General features: G+C 41.1%; 1 protein-coding gene across 4 annotated transcripts in view; it reads left to right on the plus strand.

Annotated features, from left to right (window-relative positions):
• The window catches only part of ARHGEF6 (Rac/Cdc42 guanine nucleotide exchange factor 6), a 126,916-nt gene that overhangs the window by 23,004 nt on the left and 83,806 nt on the right, over nt 1–20,106 (plus strand). For all 4 annotated transcript variants that reach the window (XM_023198878.2, XM_023198880.3, XM_023198879.1 and 1 more), the window contains 3 exons: nt 11,012–11,096; nt 13,260–13,384; nt 14,821–15,022. In XM_023198878.2, coding sequence (XP_023054646.1) covers nt 11,012–11,096; nt 13,260–13,384; nt 14,821–15,022 — 412 coding nt within the window. The remainder of the gene's footprint in view (nt 1–11,011; nt 11,097–13,259; nt 13,385–14,820; nt 15,023–20,106) is intronic.

Here is a 20,106-nt window from a genome sequence, read left to right on the forward strand (position 1 = left end):
ATTGCCCTCCCACTCCTAGAAAAGCCGCTCTCCACCATTGAGCCACGCGGACTTCCCAGCTTCCCGACAGACTTCCTCTCCACACCTTAGGTTACTAAAATAAACTTGCAGTTTTGCGCCTGACCTTTGCCTACTCGCTGGTTCTTTTGTGCTCGCTCTGGTGGTCTTAGAAAAACAAGACAATATGGAAGCCTTTTTCTACTTTCCCAGTCTCTAGGCTACTTCTTATTTCTTCTATTACTGAAACTCTCTTGCTTTCACTGGGCTTTCAAGGTGTGAGCTCTGCTTGTGAGGATTCTCTAACTGTGGTTTCAAGGTGTGAGCTCTGCTTGTGAGGATTCTCTAACTGTGGTTTCAAGGTGTGAGCTCTGCTTGTGAGGATTCTCTAACTGTGGTTTTCTCCAAAGTGATCCCAGGCAGTAACTTCACTTCTTTTTGGTGAGGTAAATGCTTTGTCAGCATTCTTTAATCATATTCTTAAAAAAAAAAAAAATTATTTTTGGCCAGGTGCAGTGGCTCACGCCTGTAATCCCAGCACTTTGGGAGGCTGAGGCGGGCATATCACGAGGTCAGGAGATCAAGACCATCCTGGCTAACACGCTGAAACCCCGTCTCTACTAAAAATACAAAAAAATTAGCTGGGCGAGGTGGCAGGCACCTGTAATCCCAGCTACTCAGGAGGCTGAGGCAGGAGAATGGTGTGAACCTGGGAGGCGGAGCTTGCAGTGAGCTGAGATGGCACCGCTGCACTCCAGCCTGGGCAACAGAGAAAGACTCCATCTCAAAAAAAAAAAAAAAAAAAAAATGTATTTTTACCAGGTGGTGGAAAATATATGAGCCTTGATTTATCAAATTCTACTAGAAAAAAGTTTGCCTCTTCCTCCTCTCTTTCCTTCTTGGAAAGGCATGCCCAAAGGGCAGGTGCTTCTGGTGGAAGAAATACCTGTTTGAATTTTAGATTGGGAGAGAAAACTGACACTTAGCAAGAACTTGTTCAATGTCTGTAAAGTGAGCACCATGCCTGGCACTGTGGGCTCCTGCCTATTGGACAGAGGCAGCATGTATGTGTGAAAGAGTGGAATTTAACAACATTTAGCAGTGTATGCTTAGGTGTCCAAGTTAGTGGTTCCAGAATCTAGAGTCTAAATTCAAGAGGAATTCAGAAATAGGGAAGCCTATTGTGTACTGACGCATAGTGTTTGGGGAAAACACCATGGAAGGGAGTAATTTGGGACGGGCCCTGAAGGATAGCTAGCATTCAGATGATTGAGGGAACTTTCTGAAGGAGAAGTATAAATGTCAGAGAGAGGCACAGTGAAGAAAGAAGATTCTGGAGCATATAAAGAGATGATGGTGAGAAACGGTGGGCCGGCTAAGGTCTATCTTAGAGATGCTTGAGAAGAAATTGTTTTAAATTTATTTATTATTACTATTTTTTGAGATGGCATCTTGCTCTGTCACCCAGGCTAGAGTGCGACAGGCTAGAGTGTGACAGGCTGGATTGCCAAGGCTAGTGGCGCAATCTCGGCTCACTGCAACCTCTGCCCCCAGTTTCAAGCGATTGTCCTGCCTCAGCCTCTCCACTAGCTAGGATTACAGGCATGTGCCACCACACCCGGTTAATTTTTGTATTTTTAGTAGAGACGGCCATGTTGGCCAGGCTGGCCTTAAACTCTTGACCTCAAGTGATTAGCCCACCTCAGCCTCCCAAAATGCTGGGACTACAGATATGAACCACTGCGACTGGCCTTGAGAAGAAATTTGAATGCTAGTCTGAAGAGGATGGGACTTGATCGTGGGTTATATTAGGCTTTTTATTGGATGCCTTTGCTGTGTTTTGAGAGACATGAGTGCTAACTAAAAGCACCATTTCTGATGTCTCTGAGATCTGAGCTCCTGAATGCCCACCTAACAGTGTTTGGATTGTTTCCTAAGTGCAAATCCTGTTTGGAATAAGTTGGAGCAGGATTCATTAATCAATTGATGTCTGTTAGGCATTGATGAGTGTCTCTGAAAATGACATACTTTTGAAAAAGTGAATCACACAGATATATAAACAGGAAGAGCCAAAAGTCTTTGCCAAATGAATGACTGAAGATAATCTCTAAGTAAAGAGAGAAAATAATAACTTTGGCACAGCATCCTTTCCTCCAAGTTTAGCTGGTGTTAGGAGGATTTGGGGCATGTGAATTGTAGTCTTTCCAATTATACGTTACCCCTTCTTGCTGCTGGTAAGTTCCTTTGCCATGTCCCGTTGTGCTCTGGCTGTGAGTTGGAGCTAGTTTTAGAGCATGGGCATGAACAGGGGAGTGTGGCTTGTAGTGTTTGTCATTTATTCAGTTTTACAACAAAAATGGTTAAAAATATAACCAATTCCAGAAAAAGCAGTAAAATCCCACAATTCTTTGCAGCTTCTCTTCTCTGTAATGATGAGGTCGTGGTGCTTTGTGATGACATTTAGAGGAACCTCTATTACCTGGGACAGGCAAGCAAATATCTGTTGAGTGCCTACTATGTGACAGGCATTCTTCTAGACACTGAGGATCCAGAAGTGAAAAAAAAAATTGGAATCATAGGGCTTGTGTTCTAGGCATAATTTACCTTTAAGTCTCTCTGACAGAGCATCCTGTCAATCAACCAATGAATGGTTATTTATCAAGTATTTTGTACATGTTGAATACTGGGGCCAGGGCTGTGGGGGAATGTGGACTTCAAAGAGCCTACCTTTTAATAGGAAATTCAGGACTAATCTCAACACCTGCATAATGAATAAAGAATACTGGGCTGATAGACCACTGAGAGCTTAAATTTACAATATCTCTACAGACTGTAAAGCTGTAGCTGTTTGGAAAAAAAGAAACATGAAGGTAGGTCAGTGAGGACATTATGGATAGCAACAGGTGATACTACTGGAAGGGCTACTGCTGAAAGCGACTAGCAGTGGCTCTTTTGTTTCATGGCCCTTGTTTCTCCCTAGTCTTTGTGTGGGGCTATTTACCACCAGTCTCTGCTGTAAATTCTGGTATTCTCATAGACTTCATATATTTACCTTGATTCTCTCATCACTAAGAGTTCTAAAATAAATAGTACCCTGAATGTCTCGGGCATTTGTTCATCTTTTATATGAAAGGACAAGGAAAAAGCATAAAGGGTGTTGGACATTGATTTGGGAACACATGTCTGGCCACTCTTCAATATAAAAACAAATTATTTTCCAAAAGTTCATTTTTAAGTGATTATTAGGGACACAGAAAACATTTTCCCATAGAAACAAGGCTCTACACGGTGATTATGTTTTCTGGCTGGCCCACAACAGCCTGTTGAATACTTAATGTGGCTCAACTATAGAACTCACAGAGGCTAAGTGGCAGGTGTGATGCTGTTTCCGGGAAAATGTGTTCCGCATTCCAATTTGGAACACTAGGGAGTCAGTCCCTGTTTCTGAAGAGGTGGGAGTGGGGGCATTGGGGAAGACACCCTCAGGTCTGGCACACAGATGCTCCAGCAGCTGAGGGATCACCCATCCACTCCACCCCGCAAAACTGGCAACCAGTGTGCTTTTGCAAAGGCTCTGGTGACAGGAGCACAGGAGGAGGGGCAGGAGCCGGCCAAGCCACAATGGCTGGCTGACTGTGAGGCAGCTGAGTCTAGGCCTCCTGCTTCCTGTCCTTGGCTTGGCAAGCGCTATTGACGAGAGATACTTCATTTTTCCCTTTCCTTCGTGCCCACTCTCTTTTTGATGAGATTATTCAAAACCATTTGTTCCTTCTTCTTTTTTCTTTTCTTACTTTTGATTTTTCTTTTTCTTCTTTTTCTTTCTTTTTTTTTCTTTTTCTTTTTTTTTTTTTTTTTTGTTTTGAGGCGGGGTTTTGCTCTGTTGCGCAGGCTGGAGTGCAGTGGTGCAATCTCAGCTCACTGCAACCTCCGCCTCCCAGGTTCAAGCCGTTGTTCTACCTCAGCCTCCCGAGTAGCTGGGATTACAGGTGCCTGCCACCATGCTTGGCTAATTTTTGTATTTTTAGAAGAGATGGGTTTCACTATGCTGGCCAGGCTGGTCTTGAACTCCTGGACTCAAGTGATCCACCTACCTCGGCCTCCCAAGGTGCTGGGATTACAGGCGTGAGCCATTGTGCCCAGCCATCAGTTGTTCTCTTTTGCTCTCCCTTTATTTAATCCTGTGACTGGCCCCACTAAGATGCCTATATTGTTCCTCATTAATTCCTCTCTTACCTGAACACTTATTACTCAACTAAAGATAAATCTCTGTTATAGAGAAAGGGGTTCTCCCCTATAGGAGTGCTAACAAGGAAGAATGGGAGTCCTATGGTGATGCTGAGGTAGCCATCAGGAATGAGATTGGTGGCTTTTAATGAAGAGTGAGGGAGCAAGCTCAGATCTTGGCTTCTGTCATAGGAGCTCCATGGAGCTGAACTTCCTGGCTCTGGATTCCATGAGGTTCGAGTAATCTAGGAATCCATATTAGTTATGTAAAGTGACTTTATAGGAATCCACAGAGCCAAAAAGAAAACATAGAGAGTTAAAGCTGTCCATGATCACAGTCCAAATGCCACGATGCAGTGGCAGCAAGATAAAGCCAGAATTTATAAATAGGTCATTTAAAAAAGACATTTTGAAAAATCAGCTTGTAAACAGGTTATAATTATGTTAGGCTGCAATACCCCAGACTCTCTTTGCTCTGATTCTGTAGTACTCAACACATTTCTGATTATAATTTAGCTCACCAGAGAGATTTCTCTATTGGGAGAGAGTGCTCTGGCCACAAAATGGGAGTATTTAGTCTCCTTAGTGCTTCATTTATTTTTAGTAAAAATTAAGAAATTGGCCTTTTGGTTTATTCATTGGCCTTTTGTGAGCTTGGCTAGTGTGAGTCCATTCTCAAGAGACTTGAGAACTGAAGACCAGATTCTGGGGCTTGGGGACCCAGCCAAGATGCTGCCTTTAAGAGCTCCTATTTAGATGATGGACCGCAAGACCTCTCACTGAGCTCCTTTGCGAGACACTTTCCAGATGGGAAATGGAGCCTCATAAAGGTAGTGTTGCTTTCCTAAGGTCCTCACAACTGCTCAATAGTGCCAAAGCTGAGATTGGAGTCACAGTCTTCTGACTCTCACATCAGTGCTCTTTCCACAACACTGTATGTGGTTTCAGCTACAGGCACAAATTAGATCTTGGAGAGAAAGGGAAGAAATAAAAGTTGAGAGCCGGGTTTGCTCCCTTAAGCTTGGTCCATATCAAATAGGAACAGCTATTATTTAAAACCAGGCAGAGTAGAAATGCCATCCACTATATTCTAGTAAGTGGAATACCAGTGGGTAATGAATCCAATTTCTGAGCTAGGAGCATTATTTGTTGCTGACTTTGTGACTGCTTTTAGTAGGAGCTATGTGCACACATCCCAGATCACGTTCACAGAGCCAGGAGCGGTACCACCCAGTGAAATATGACTAAGCAGCTCAGATTTTCTTGCTCTGTTGCACTATGTAATGACATTTCCACCAAAGTTGAGGGGTTAACAGAGGCAGGGTGCTCAGCTGTGAGAATTAGAGAATGTGATTCAAGATGAGCTAAGTTAATTTAAGATTTTGTTCAATAAGAGCAATAAGAACAAGGAAGAGCTGGAATGTTCCTAAATATTTGGAATCTTTTTTAAAAAGCAGGCTTGAAATATAAGCTATATGTCCTTGTGGTCCCAATGAATCACTTGCTTTTCAGTTGATTAGACTTTTAACTCTTGAGTAATGGAACCTATTATAATCACCCCCAACCTTAAATTACCTTTAAATAGAAGTTGATTGGGTGTTACTGAAACCACATGACGTTAAAGATGACCAATTCTGAACCAGGATAGGGTACGCCTTCTTTTCTTAACCAAGATGTGGCTAGACTGCTGTAACTGGTTAACTCAGGTGGTTAGAGCATGATGTCAAGAAAATCAGGAGGCTAGGTGTCATTGCACGTGGCCCAGATGTTTTAGCTTGGTTCTGTAATCACGAGCTGGACCCCTACCAGACCAGGACCTCACAAATATGGGCCATGGCTCATGAGGCAGACCTGGTTCAACAAATAGGAGGAGCTTAGTGCAGCTTTTCCCCTCTTTTGGCAAATGTGGCCAAGTGCCTCCTGGGTGAAGGCTGACCCTTGAAATGAGAAGGACAGCACAGGAATTAGCAAGGCCCCGGCGGAGACAGTCTTGTAATATGGAAGATTTTCTCTTTGCTGTGATTAGTTGAATTAATCATTTTAGAGGCTATAACAAACTCGATGCAGATGATACAGATGCTACTTATATTGACAGAAGCAAAGGATTTCTTTTTGTATACAGACTCATGGATTGCTTTTTCATTTTTTCTCTATGTCTCATGGAAACATAAGGCGTGCATGGAGGACTACAATGCCCCTCAGAGCACTTTCTTGTGTATCTTTATTGGCTCCATCATTTTCTTGCCCTGTGACTTAACTACTCTGAGTCTTAGTTTACTCATCCATGGAATGAGGAAAATAATTGTACTGACATCATGGGCTTGCTGGGAGAATCAAATGCACATAAAAAATATATTTGTATCTTAGTCTGTTCAGACCACCAGAACAAAATGCCATAAACCAGGTAGCTTATAAACAACAGAAGGATATTTCTCATAGTTCTGGAGGCCAGAAATCCAAGATCAAGGCATATTTGGTATCCTGGCGAGGGCCTGCTTCCCTATTCGTAGATAGTACCTTCTCTCTATTTCCTTACATGGTGGAAGGGACAAGGTAGCTCTCTGGGGCCTCTTGGATAAAGTCGACAGTCCTATTCGTGAGAACTATGCCTTCATGATCTGATCACCTCTAAATGCCCCCACCTCCAAATACCATTATACTGGTGATTAGGTTTCAACATATGAATTTGGGAAGGGCACAAACATTCAGACCATAGCAGTAAACAAGCGTGGTGCCAGGAACATAGCAGAAGCTCAGTAAATCAGTAAACAGTAGCTATACGATAAGTGAGGGAATGGAACAGGGAGCTGGGAAAGTTTCTTCTCATATGCTTTCTGGCTTTTCTAAGTTTAGGGAAAGTGTCATAAAATAGCATACATGTTGAAACTGAGAACTACTCCAAAAGGTTCTATTTGTAATGCTATAGAAATATTAACTTCTTGCAGTTTACATTGGCAGATCCCCAATAATTCACAATTAACACCTGGTGTTTAGTGGTTTGCAAATAGTTTTTGCTGTCATTGCGGATATCTAGAATAAAAAGCTGTGGGGAAACATTTAAAAATTAAATGTCTGGGCTGGGTGCGGTGGCTCACGCCTGTAATCCCAGCACTTTAGGAGGCCGAGGTGGGCGGATCACTTGAGGTCAGGAGTTCGAGACCAGCCTGGTCAACATGGTGAAACCTCGTTTCTACTAAAAATACAAGCAAAAACAAACAAAAATTAGCTGGGCATGGTGGCAGATCCCTGTAATCCCAGCTACTCGGGAGGCTGAGGCAGGAAAATTGCTTGAAACTGGGAGGCAGAGGTTGCAGTGAGTCGAGATCGCACCACTGCACTCCAGCCTGGGGGATAGAGCGAGACTCTGCCTCACACACACACAAAAATAATAAATAAATAAATAAACAAATAAATAAATAAATAAATAAATGATTGATTTCATCTGCTGATGTAGGAATGCAACTTAGGTTGGCTATATGTAAATACTTAAAATATCTTTAATAAAGTTTAATCCCTGTCTGTCCTATTGGTTAGAGTAAATGTTTTTATTGTTGTTAGATTTGAACCTTGCATCATCTGATTGCAGGAATGATACCTTGACACCACCTAGCAGTAGTCTAAGAAGTCGTGCTTTTTTCTTGTCTGAGTCACAGTAGTGGTAAGATGAATGGAGGGAGGGAATCCTGCTGTTCATCTGGCCTTCACGGATCCAACTGGAACTAACTGACTTTTTGTGCACCAAAATAGGTATAAAGAAAGTTCAGCTAATCTGGGACTCAGTCACAAACCAGAGACACTGAACAGACTAGTGAGGCTTGCACAGGGTACTAGAAGATGAGTATCATCATGACTTTGCCATGATTTGACTTTCACTTTAAAATTTCATTGAAAATGACTTACGAAAATTGCATACAGCATAAATGTGCAAATTTACATTACCTTTTTAACAGGTTCCAGTGCTTTGCAGACAGAAAGGGGAATTGGTTCTCTATTTTGAATGTATAAATGAGTGGGTACTGTAATCTACCTTTCCTTGTTCTTCTCACACCCTCTCTACACTGGGGAATTCTCCTTTGCTTTCTCCTTATTTGGGGACCAGAGCCCTTAATCTTTCTCCATATCATCATCTCTAAACTTGGTCTCACACTTCTCATTTCCACTGAGACATAAATGACTGATAGTGGCTGAAAATGTGATCCCTCCAGATAATATTTCCATTTTCATAGGGGAGCTCTCTGAAGTGCATGGAAGAAAGATCTAGGGTGGAATTTTCAATATCGTTCAATTTGGGACTCAGAAGGGTATACTGTGGTGGAGGGTGTTTGTGGTTGTATCTGATTCTCCAGTTACTCTGAAATAATAATGCTTAGGCGTTACTTTCTCTAGCAGTTCCCAGAGGCTTCTTCCAACTCCTTCCTGTGTAGTCTCTAGTGCCTCAGAATAGGCTTGTAGCAAGAAGAACAGTATCCATGGATAAACTTGAGTATATTGGGGTTTTCTCAAAAGAGAACCAGGTACAGTTGAGGAAGCTTCCCTCAGGCAGATGCAGTGACTCTTGTTGATGCACATTTCATTTTCTGATCAGTTTATTTATTTTCAAAATCAGTCAAGTACCTGTACAAATGAATAATACCAGTGTTGCCATGTATAGGCATTTAATAACCCTGGATAAGGAACAACTAAAACCAGAGGGAGAGGTTTTTTTTATCACAACTTTTGCTCTCATGCCTTATTCTGCTAATATTTAACTTCTGCTTGTTATTTTAGATCTACTCATCTCTACCACACCCACCCAAAACATGTATCCACATGCACACACACATGCACACTCCCATTAGGACTGGTGGGCTAAAAACAAGTGAATTTTTTTGCTTTGCTACTATTTTGGCATACATGTCATTAACATTTTCCCAGTTGATCAGTTCTAAGGGAGATTCAATCAGTCTGAAATCCCCTGAGATACTAGACGCTCTCTCTAGTCTATTGCCTCTTGTTCACCCAGGCTTTGACAAACTAAAACAGAACTCTTGTCAATGTATTTCTAGAAAACTTTGAATTGTATATTGTAGCATTCAGAAATATATTTGGATGTGTTGTTGTTTAACTCTTTAGTAATAATAACTCTTTAGTTTAACTCTTTAGCAGAAGCTCAGTAAATCAGTAAACAGTAGCTATACGTTAAGTGAGGGAATGGAACAGGGAGCTGGGAAAGTTTCTTCTCATATGCTTTCTGGCTTTTCTAAGTTTAGGGAAAGTGTCATAAAATAATATTATTTTAGTAATATTAGCATGACTCTTTTACCAGAAATATATTAATGTCTCATTTTAGATGCAACTGGGCTTTTTGGTCATTTTAAGTTTGAATGCAAAACATTCATTGATTAAATGAATAAAGCGGTGAATCCTAGAATAGGCAGACTGCTGTAGGTTCGCATTTGCATGTATCTTTATTGACCCCCCAAAACGTGAAAAAATTGATATTATATATTTTCATTCTAAAAACAGATTATAGGTTTTCAAGAACATGTACAAAAAAAGATAGAAATTTGTCTTGATATGGTTCCCAGAAAATATGCAGATTAAAAATGGAACAAATGGCTCTACCTAATGGGAAGACAGACCCTTCAAAATCCTATGCCCGTTACCAATCATGTCCCATATGAAAAGGTACATTTTATTTCTGTCACCACATTTGGGGAAAAAATGATGCAATCTGTTTTCTTTAGGAGACTCCTAGACATCCGGGAACAAAATGTTTTTAGAAGGGGCATTTCTATCCAGAAAGTGGGCATCTGGTTACCTACAGATATACATATTTACATTGTTGGCTGGTACATTAATAGATTGTACCTGTGCATGAGAACACTTCTAATTTCAAATATATGTATTTAGGGTTCAATATATTTTAACACACTGACTACATTTCAAAGGTAACAGTTAAATTGTATTGTAAACAACAACATCTGATTGGTATCTTCACTGGGGACAATAGCGTGTCAGATTGACAGTTGACTGGTAAAGTGAAATGTATTTACTTAATGTGTTTTTTGCCAAGAGTTGAGTAGTATCACACAGGCTAGAGGTCATATTTGGAAAAGTCATCTAAAGCCAAGAAGAGCCCATAGGCCCAGGCAGGCAAATACTCGAATTCATGATGAGCTGAGAGGGGCAAGGTCAAGCAGCAGAAACTGGGAACTGAAGCTGGGAGCGAAAGGCAGACCTGGGCAGAAAGTTTGGGCAACATGGAATTGGGATCCTAGGCAGTTGGGATGCAGCGGGTGGCAGTGGGGAGGAAGGAGAGCAGAGAAAAAGGCACTTCTGACAATGACTCAACTAGGCACAGCTAATAAACTGTACAGATGCAAGCATGTCAAAAAGGCTCCACCTCCTTATTTGTGGACTGTCCAGGACATTCTGTAGGTGATGGACATTAATTGTAACCCATGCATATGAGCTTCCTGTAACTGGGCTGAAACTATTGATACATTCAGGTCAGAAGAGTGGGTCTGAGTATGCGCTGTTCATTTCCTGGTGGGCTCTGCCTTCTCAGCTTGGCTCTCATTTCCCATTACTGCTTTGCTCTGACTCACTGATGGCCTGCCACATGTCATTAGGCGGCTCAGCTGCTGCTCTCATTTCTCCCAAAGGTATACATACGGAGGTTTGTGTCTTGGGTTTTGCACTTTTTTTTTTTTTTTCCGGAGAGCTGGAGGAAGTGGCCTTTTGATAGTTTTGTTTGTTGAGTTGAATACTTGTAGTGTCTTACGGTTTCAATTTTCCTTTCTCATAGGTATTTGATCCTGATGACCTTTATTCAGGGGTCAATTTCTCCAAGGTTCTGAGTACTCTCTTAGCTGTCAACAAAGCAACAGAAGGTAAGCCGGGCTTGTGATTTATGTGTTCTGGGTGACATTTTTGAATCCATGTGTTTGTGATTACCCTAGGAGCCAACTCTGGCCAGGATTGTTCTCTTGATGCAGATTTTCCCCCTGCTGCCCCAAATACACCCCAACAAATGTCAAATGCTTGAATTTTTCATAGCTTAGGATTTAAAACATACCGATCATAGATGTTATTCTAATGCCCTTAATATAATGATAAGAGCCAAGAAGTTATTCCATTCAAAGGTCTGAATAGCCAACTGAGTATAACAAAACAGAAAAGAAAAAGGAAAGACCAGTTCCCTTTTTCATAGGGTTTACAAAATACAGCCGTCACTTCCCTTTCCCCACTAGAGACATATTTTTCTCATTGTTTTCCATATGCCTTTGTCCATGTAAAGGAACCCCTCAGTAGCCTTGCACCAAAAATGAAATCTTGGGTCCATAGGGAGTGAAAATAATATATTTTATTTAAATGTTTAACACCTACCACACTAGAGGTATTAAATATAAATGCTAGTAAATGTGAAGAAAATGATGATACACGTAGAATGTAACTTCACTGCTTCCCTGGTATAATATTTAACCAACAGCTGGATAGTAATAATCATACTTAAAATGCTTTGAGCTCTTGCCCTGGATCTAGGCTGTCAGAAGAGCCACAGGTGATCTCATTCAATCCTTGAAACAATACTGGGGGTAGGTATTATTATTATTAGGTCCATATTACAGATAAGGAAAGTCAGGCCAACAGTTGCCCAACTGGAAAGTTAGTGGCTGAGTTGGGATTCAGACCCACATCTAACTGACTACCGAGCCCTTATGCCCAAGCACGAGGCTTGCTGCTTAAACTGTTGGAGAGTCAAGAGGCTGTGTGGCCAGCATTACCAGGTGCTACAAAAAATGTCAAAGCTATGGTCCCTGCCTTTGAGAAAATTACTGTCTATTTAAGGAGACTCAACTTACCCATGTGAAACAATTAGAGGACAAGAACAGACAATATAATCAAGTGCCAAATAGGTTAGAGCATCTAGGAAGCTATCGAGTAATTATAGTTTTAGTCCAAAGAGCTGTATATAATAGCAATACATGTAAAAATACTTCTCCAAAGTTGTTCTTTTGCTATTTGGAAAAAAAAATGCTTTTGAGCTATTTCACGGCATATAGCTGAAAGTACAGCTAATTCAAGTAACTATATTTAACACACATGACAACTATCCAGTTCTAGTCAGGGAGGATCGTGTAATTCTAACATTATGCCACACAAATTATACGTTCCTTTGCCAAACTCTCCTAGCAAGTTTTACAGTCTCTTCCCTTGCCACAGATATTTATAAAATACAAGGAGGTGAAAGTTAAAACCCACAGCATCAAGGAAATTACTTGGATACTGAGCTTGTCGCCTAGGGAATGTTTGGGCTTTAGACTTTTGCAGTTTATATCTTTTAAAAATAAATGGAGAGGAAAAGAACCCTTATTTAAATTTGTCAAGAATCCAGCTTCTCTCTTTTGTATACTCTCAACAAACTGAAAACATCCAGCTCAGCTCTGGCCTGGTCGAATTTCACAAGGTTTCAAGGAAGAGAAGACTCTTGAATCTGATTGTTAAAAAAATTATTCTAGTATCAAGATTGCATCTTTCCCAAACACACCTTCTCTTTCACTCTCATTCTCCACCTTGTCCCACACACATCAGGGAGATTTTACATTATATATGCCACACATATTGTCACGTGTGAGTAAGAAATGAGCCACTGAGTTATGGGCCAAAAAACAAAGAGAGAAATTTGAAATATTTCAAAGTAATAAGAGCCACAAACAGCTGTTTGGTGCCCAATATAGTTCTGCCTTGGATAACAGGGCATACTGTTGCAACTGGTTCAGGAGGGAAGAGTTGTAGGGAAATGGTTAAGAGAAAATGTGGTTCTGTCGCTGTTTTTCATTCTACTGGAGCACGATGGCCAGTAAGGTTAAGAACAGGAAGTTGGCCACCAAAAAGGGAAGGGGGATTGAAATACACTTGGCGTGTTCATAATGATAACATTTAGAATTACAGCCAGGATGCCTCTGATAGTATCCCGAGAAAGATAATGTTATGTGGTAGATGTTTTTCTGACCTGAGTGGTTCCTTTAACATGCCTTTTCCTCTTTTCACAGATCAGCTATCAGAAAGACCATGTGGACGTTCCTCTTCTCTTAGTACTGCTAATAATTCTCAGACAAACCCACAGGGAGCAGTTTCTAGCACAGTTTCAGGGCTGCAAAGGCAGTCAAAGACAGTGGTAAGTATAGTCCCCAATTCTCCGTCTGTTTTAAAATCCATAAAATTAGATTGATATCCTAGTTGCATCTCCATATGTGGTGAGACAGCCATCCGGTTTGTTTTGGGCATCACTGAGAAAACTAATTATAAACTGAGCACCAATTCAGGCTGGCCCGAAGGAGCAAATCAAAGGCATGTGGTGGGGACAAAAATCCAGATTGATGCTCCAGCTCTGTCCCTTACAAGAATTAGGCAAGTCACTTAACTGAGAATGCTATGCAAATGGAAGTCATTATGGCTACTTTCTGATGGCAATTTGCTGTTATTTTCCCTATCCTTTGTTTTATTAGAACTAAATACTGCCTGACACATAGTAGGCAATCAATAAATATTGATCAGTATCCTCATTATTATTGTCATTTTTCTTTTTCTCTTTCCATTCCTAATGAGGAAGCCTTGATTTTAAATTTCAGTCTATGATGAGCTTCTATATTGGGATCTCCCAGTTGCCTTTTCACTTGGTCTTATTGGGAGCTTTTATTTGGGAGGAAATGCCTCATCTTCTACTCTTTGGGTGAAACCTTTATTTCCTGTCAAAAGCCACCCACTTCTATTGAGACATTATGACCAATTACTTCCAAAGTATTTGAGTATGTGGTTCTTAACCTTTTTAGATCACAGATCCCTTTGAAAGGCTGATGAGCACTATGGCTCTACACCCTGGTACCCTCTCAAATTGTATACAAAAGCCCATGTGTACGAACTCATTTAGACAAAGATCTGTTGTGCTTATCAGATTCTCTAAGGGGTCTGTGACCCTCGAAAAGGAAGTCCAGTTTATACATGACAGATTAGAAATTCCTGACTTCATATATCCATGTAATAAAACTGCAGTTGTACCCCCTAAATCTATAAAAATAAAAAAATGGAAAAAAGAATTCCTGACTTAGGCAACTATGGGGTATTTGATCTTTGCATATAAATAAGTCTTAGCCAAATTAAGATATCCTTAGTAATTAGGAGATGGGAGACAGATTTTATGGAGGGTAGGTTAGTACATCTTAGTTATATAATTATGTGGACTGTTTGTGTGTTGAGTAGAGGCAGGGTGGAATAGCTTATCCACGGTGGAATAGCTTATCACTCTACTTTGTTATCTGGCTTAGTTAAATAGATAATCTTTAGATAATGGGGAGGGGTCTGGAGAGAAAAATGAAAGCTATGACCCACTTCAAAATACACATTCTCACAAATGCCAAAGCTTATATACTGTTTTGAGAGATTTATTAATCCCTCAGAGACCCATTCATGGACTCTTAAGTTAAAAACTCAGGACTGAGATGGATCTGGGGTTTTGTCTTTGCTTCCTCCACTTTATTTGCCTAAATCCATATCATTTCTACCCCTGCCTTATTTAGATGAGTGCTTAATCTGTTGTGGCTTTTGTTTCTCTAGGAGATGACGGAAAATGGAAGTCATCAGTTAATAGTAAAAGCAAGATTCAACTTTAAGCAGACTAATGAGGATGAACTGTCAGTTTGTAAGGGGGACATCATTTACGTCACTCGAGTTGAAGAAGGAGGCTGGTGGGAAGGCACATTAAATGGGAGAACAGGCTGGTTCCCCAGTAATTACGTCCGTGAAATTAAATCCAGTGGTAAGTGAAGTTTCTAAAAGCCTTTTTGATTGTGACTCTTGTACTTTCTTGGTATTCTTACTGAAAATTGTGTAGTTTTAATTGGTTAACAGAAACTGTTTATACTTGTATGTGTATGCCAAAAATAAGGGTAGAACAGAACTGGGAAAAATCTGTGATTAGATATTTTGAAACAAATTGTATTTAGATTACATTAAAGCAGCAGAAAAATAAAAAAAGCAAAGGAATTCAAAGCTCAGACAACTGGTCCACCCTAACTGTATCCCTTTATGTCTACTAATTCTAGCCCATGTTATATAGTACATAGTCCTTCTCACTACTCTAAAACTTACCATGGCAGAATCCAATAATAAGAGAGGCCATGTGCTAACTTCCTTTTTTTAGCCGTAAGCCCTGTAAGCAGACCTAAGACTAAATGCCTCAGACATGAGAGATGATAATGATAGGGCTGCAGGAAGCTGGCCACTTTGATTCTGAACAAGATTGCCCTTAACTCACTGCATACTGCTAACTGTTTACCTTTGTTTGGTAACAATAGCTAGAGAATGACATCGAATTGCTCTTCAGTAGTCTTTTCTTCTCTCTCTTTCTCTCTTTTTATTTTTTTTTAGACCGGGTCTCGCTCTGTTACCCAGGCACAGTGCAGTGGCTATCACAGCTCACTGCAGCCTGAACCTCCTGGGCTCAAGTGATCTTGCCTCAGCCTCTCAAGTATTTGGGACTACAGGTGCACGCCACCACACCCAGTTAATGTTTAAACTTTTTGTGGACAGGATCTCCCTGTGTTGCCCAGGCTGGTCTTGAGCTCCTGGGCTCAAGTGATCTTCCTGTGTCTGCCTCCCAGGGTGCTGGGATTACAGGCATGAGCCACTGCGCCTGGCCACTCTTGAGTAGTTTTCCTTAGAGTTCTTTTGATAATTCACTTGCCCTATATTGTTTAAGAAGATAGGCTCCGCTGATATTGCAAAAAACCCAGCAAACCCTTATACATAAAAATATGTCACGATACACATAAAACAGCATTTAGTTATTCACATCACTACATCTCTTTACTTTTCAAAAATATTTACACAAGGGCTCTTTTGAGTGGTTAGCTCCTCAGCGCATCATTTCTTTTGTAGGTATCTTATTGCTTTTTCAGTGCCTCAAAATTGATACTATTAATTAATTAATAAAATTATAGGCTCACTGTAAGTAAAATGAAACATTGTGGAAATATACAGTTGACTCTTGAACAACATGGGAATTAAGGGCACTGAGCCCCCATGCAGTTGAAAATCCATGTATAACTTCTGACTCCTCCAAAACTTAACTTCTAATAGCCTACTGTTGATTGGCAGCCTTACTGATGGTATGTTATATGTATTATATACTGTGTTCTTATAATAAAGTAAGCTAGGGAAAAGAAAATGTTATTAAGAAAATCATAAAGAAGAGAAAATACATTTACTATTAGTTAGGTGGAAGTAGATCATCATAAAGGTCTTCATCTTCATTGTCTTCATGTATAAATGGGATAGGCCTGCAAAGTTCGAACCCATGTTGTTCAAGGGTCAGCTGTATAATGTAGATAATGAAAGTTCCTCTTCTCTTTGCACCCTCCCCCAGATAACCAGAGTTAGGAGCTTTTTCCTAAAGTATTTAAGATAAAATTAATTTGCACACTTTTCTGTGTTCTGTGTTGTGTTAAAAGGGGTATCTCCTTTAATGGAATATGTTTACTAGCAGACTTATAATTATATACCTGTATGGAGACTTCTTAGCATTTTTAATTGCTGGGAATCAAGAAGGTTCTGTTGAGCCCTGGAGTATTTCCACAGGCTTTGCCTCGAATTTCCTTGGTTTTGATGATATTCACAGACGATTTTTACCTCTCACTACATCTTTCAATTGATTTAATTTTGTTGACAGGATCCCTAAAAGATTTTCCAGATTCACTCTAACATTGTTCCCTGATACAGTGTCTTTATCTGCAAAACTAAAAGGAGCAGTAATTTTGTCCAGGAATCCCAAGCACTGCTGAGGGGACCTGGGAAGTGAACAGCACACCCTCAATTTGACGACTCTCCTTATAATGTCCCTCACTGTGATTCCTTGTAGCAGTCCGGCCACTCCCTTATAGACTGCCCCAGGTTATTTGTCCTGGTCTTAGGGCTCTTCTTTTTAAAATTTCTCCTATGTTCTCTCTGGTTTAGGACTCAGCTTAGGATTCATGTGGCAAGCTCCAGCTCTGATTTGAGCACTTAGGTAACTCTTAGAAGCATCTAACCCAACTGTCAAGGACAGGTCTGAGTTGCTTGGGCCAGGAAATGAGTGCTAGTCAGGGAAGGCCTAGAACTAGTAGTGTACGGGAACAACCTCTCTCATTTAGCTTATGACAGCAGCTTCCTAATTGGCATCTCTGCCCCTGTTTTTGTCACTCCCGTAATCCAGTCTAAACTCAGTACCCAGAGTGAATCTTTCAAAATGTAACTTGGGGCCGGGCGCAGTGGCTTATGCCTGTAATCCCAGCACTTTGAGAGGCTGAGGCGGGCAGATCACTTGAGGTTAGGAATTCACGATCAGCCTGAGCAACATGGAGAAACCCCATCTCTACTAAAAATACAAAAATTAGCTGGGCATGGTGGCGCATGCCTATAGTCCTAGCTACTTGGGAGGCCGAGACAGGAGAATAGTTTGAACCCAGGAGGCAGAGGTTGCAGTGAGCTGAGATTGTGCCACTGCACTCCAGCCTGGGTGACAGAGCGAGACTCTGTCTCAAAATAATAATAATAATAATGATGATGATGATGATGATAATGTAACTTGTGTCATGGCTCCCCATCTCAAAAAAAGAAAAGGCCAAGGTCATCACAATAGCCTCCAAGGCCCTCCAGGATCTGGCCTTCCATTGCCCTTCTGGCCTCCTCTCTCATCTCTCTTCCCCTCACTCATTCCACTTTAGCCACACTGGTCTCTTGGCTGCCTGTGCCAGACAGGCTCCTGCCTCACTTGGTGTCCCCCTGTCTGGAACACTCTCCAGCTGTCAGCACGGCTGGCTCCCTCACCTCCTTCAGGTCCACTCACTTGTCCACTTCACAGGAGGGCCTTTCCTGGTCACCCAAGAGAAAATTTAACCCTATCCCCACTCCCTCTATCCCCCTTCCCTGCTTAAATTTTTTTGCTTATTATTTTTCCCCATCTAACAAAATACACATTTACTTATTTATTTCATTTACTGTTTATATTTTGCCATTAGAAATGTAAATACCACAAGGGCAGAGACCGTTCGTTATGTTTATACTCAGTAAATATTTGTAAAATGAATGAATATTATGAGATAGGTAATTCAGTTCTGTTCAGCTTGTTCACTGAGTACCTCCTAGGCACTCAGGGGGTCTGTAACAATCTATACCTCATAGACGCCGTCCCCTAGCACCTTACAGTCTAGTAATCAGCACAGGTTTGTGCACAACTGTTACAGGCCAGGACAGAGTAAGTAACACAGACAAAGGACTGAGTAAGATGCTGTAGGAACAGTGAAGAAACAATTTGATTAACAATAACATAAGGAGTGGGGAAACACTTGAATTGGGTCTTGAAGGACAGAAGAAGCTTCTGAATGGGAGAAGAAGATTAGCGGGAATTTTTAAGTTCAAGCATGGAAGTAAGAGTGGATGGTGGGGTAATTTGGGTTGAGAATCAGATGCATGACGATAAGGAATGGGACCTTGAGCTGGAACTACATTAAGAGGTGGTGTCAATGTCAAGTTTTCGGCAAGGGATAACATGGTTTAGGAAGATCCTTCTGGAGGTAACGTGGGGGATGGATTTCAGGGAAGTGGTGGGAATAACCAGCAAGGGTGTAGAGAAACTAGCAGAGGCTACTGCTAAGGTCCAGGCAATCCAGATAGTGGTATGGACTGCTGTGGGGATAGTGGGGAGGAAGAGAAATGGATGGATGCAGTATATACTGTTGAAATGAAATTTTAAAAACTTGCTGATGATTAGTTTTGAGGATAAGGGAACAGATGAGAACAATACCAAGTCTAGAGGTCCAGCTTGATGGTGAGCTCCTTAATGGCATGCAGTGTCATGCACCTAGCCAGCCCACAAAGGTTGATTTCTCTTAATGAGGGCGTCAATCTCTGTCTTGGACACTGGTGTAGTGGAGAAGCATAAGACATGGCTTTTGCCTTCAGGGTGTTCATACACCAGTGTAGAAAGACATCATTAGAATACAATATGGTAAGTTTAGTGATATAGCTAAATACAGGATGCTATGGAGAGGTGGGAGGAGAAGAGAGGAATATAACTCATCTTGACAGGGAAGTCAAGGGGACTTATTCATCTTTGTATACCGTCTTGTCTCCATATGCCTAACATGGTGCTTTAGACATAGGAAATGTTTGATGTGTGCTGAACTCTGTTAATAGAGAAGATAGGAGGAGGCAGAGGTTGAGTGTGCATGTCTCTCTGTGTGTCTGTGTTGGGGGGGTGATTGGTACTGAAGATGATGATCTGTTTTGTACTTGAGCAGAGGTGCACCGAGTCATAGGTCTGAAGATTTCTAGCAAGTAGTTGGCAGTATGGTTATGGAACACAGGAGAGAGATAAGAGCTGGTGATGAGGCAACTGACAGTGTAAGTCAGTGGACGATGAAGTGTAAAATATATAGCAGAGCATCGGTGTTCAGAGACAGAGAGTGCGTTGACCTGAAGAGGTTGAGGGAGGCTTCATGGAGGAGATAGGGCTTAAGCTGAACACTGAAAGACAGATAGGCTGTGAATAGGCCCAGAAGAGAGGCAAGGACAATCTAAATCATAGTGATTGTTCAGGGAAAACAAAACCCACGATGGTTCTGTGGTAGGACTGAGCAGAGTGAGCTTGAGGGACAATGGAAGAGACTAGCTTCAGGTAATAAAAATGTCTTGCTGGGAAAGTAGGTGCTCAATGAATCTTTGTTGACTTGAATTCTTTCCTACCCCAACTCTTGCCACCACCACAAGATAGTAGGTAAGCCAAAACCTATCTAGGATGCTGCCGAGGAATATTTTAAATTAAATGCTATGTTGTGTTATGTTTGGTCTAGAAAATACTTTTCC

This window comes from Piliocolobus tephrosceles, chromosome 12, assembly GCF_002776525.5.
Source record: "Piliocolobus tephrosceles isolate RC106 chromosome 12, ASM277652v3, whole genome shotgun sequence".
Classification (NCBI taxonomy): Eukaryota; Metazoa; Chordata; class Mammalia; order Primates; family Cercopithecidae; genus Piliocolobus; species Piliocolobus tephrosceles.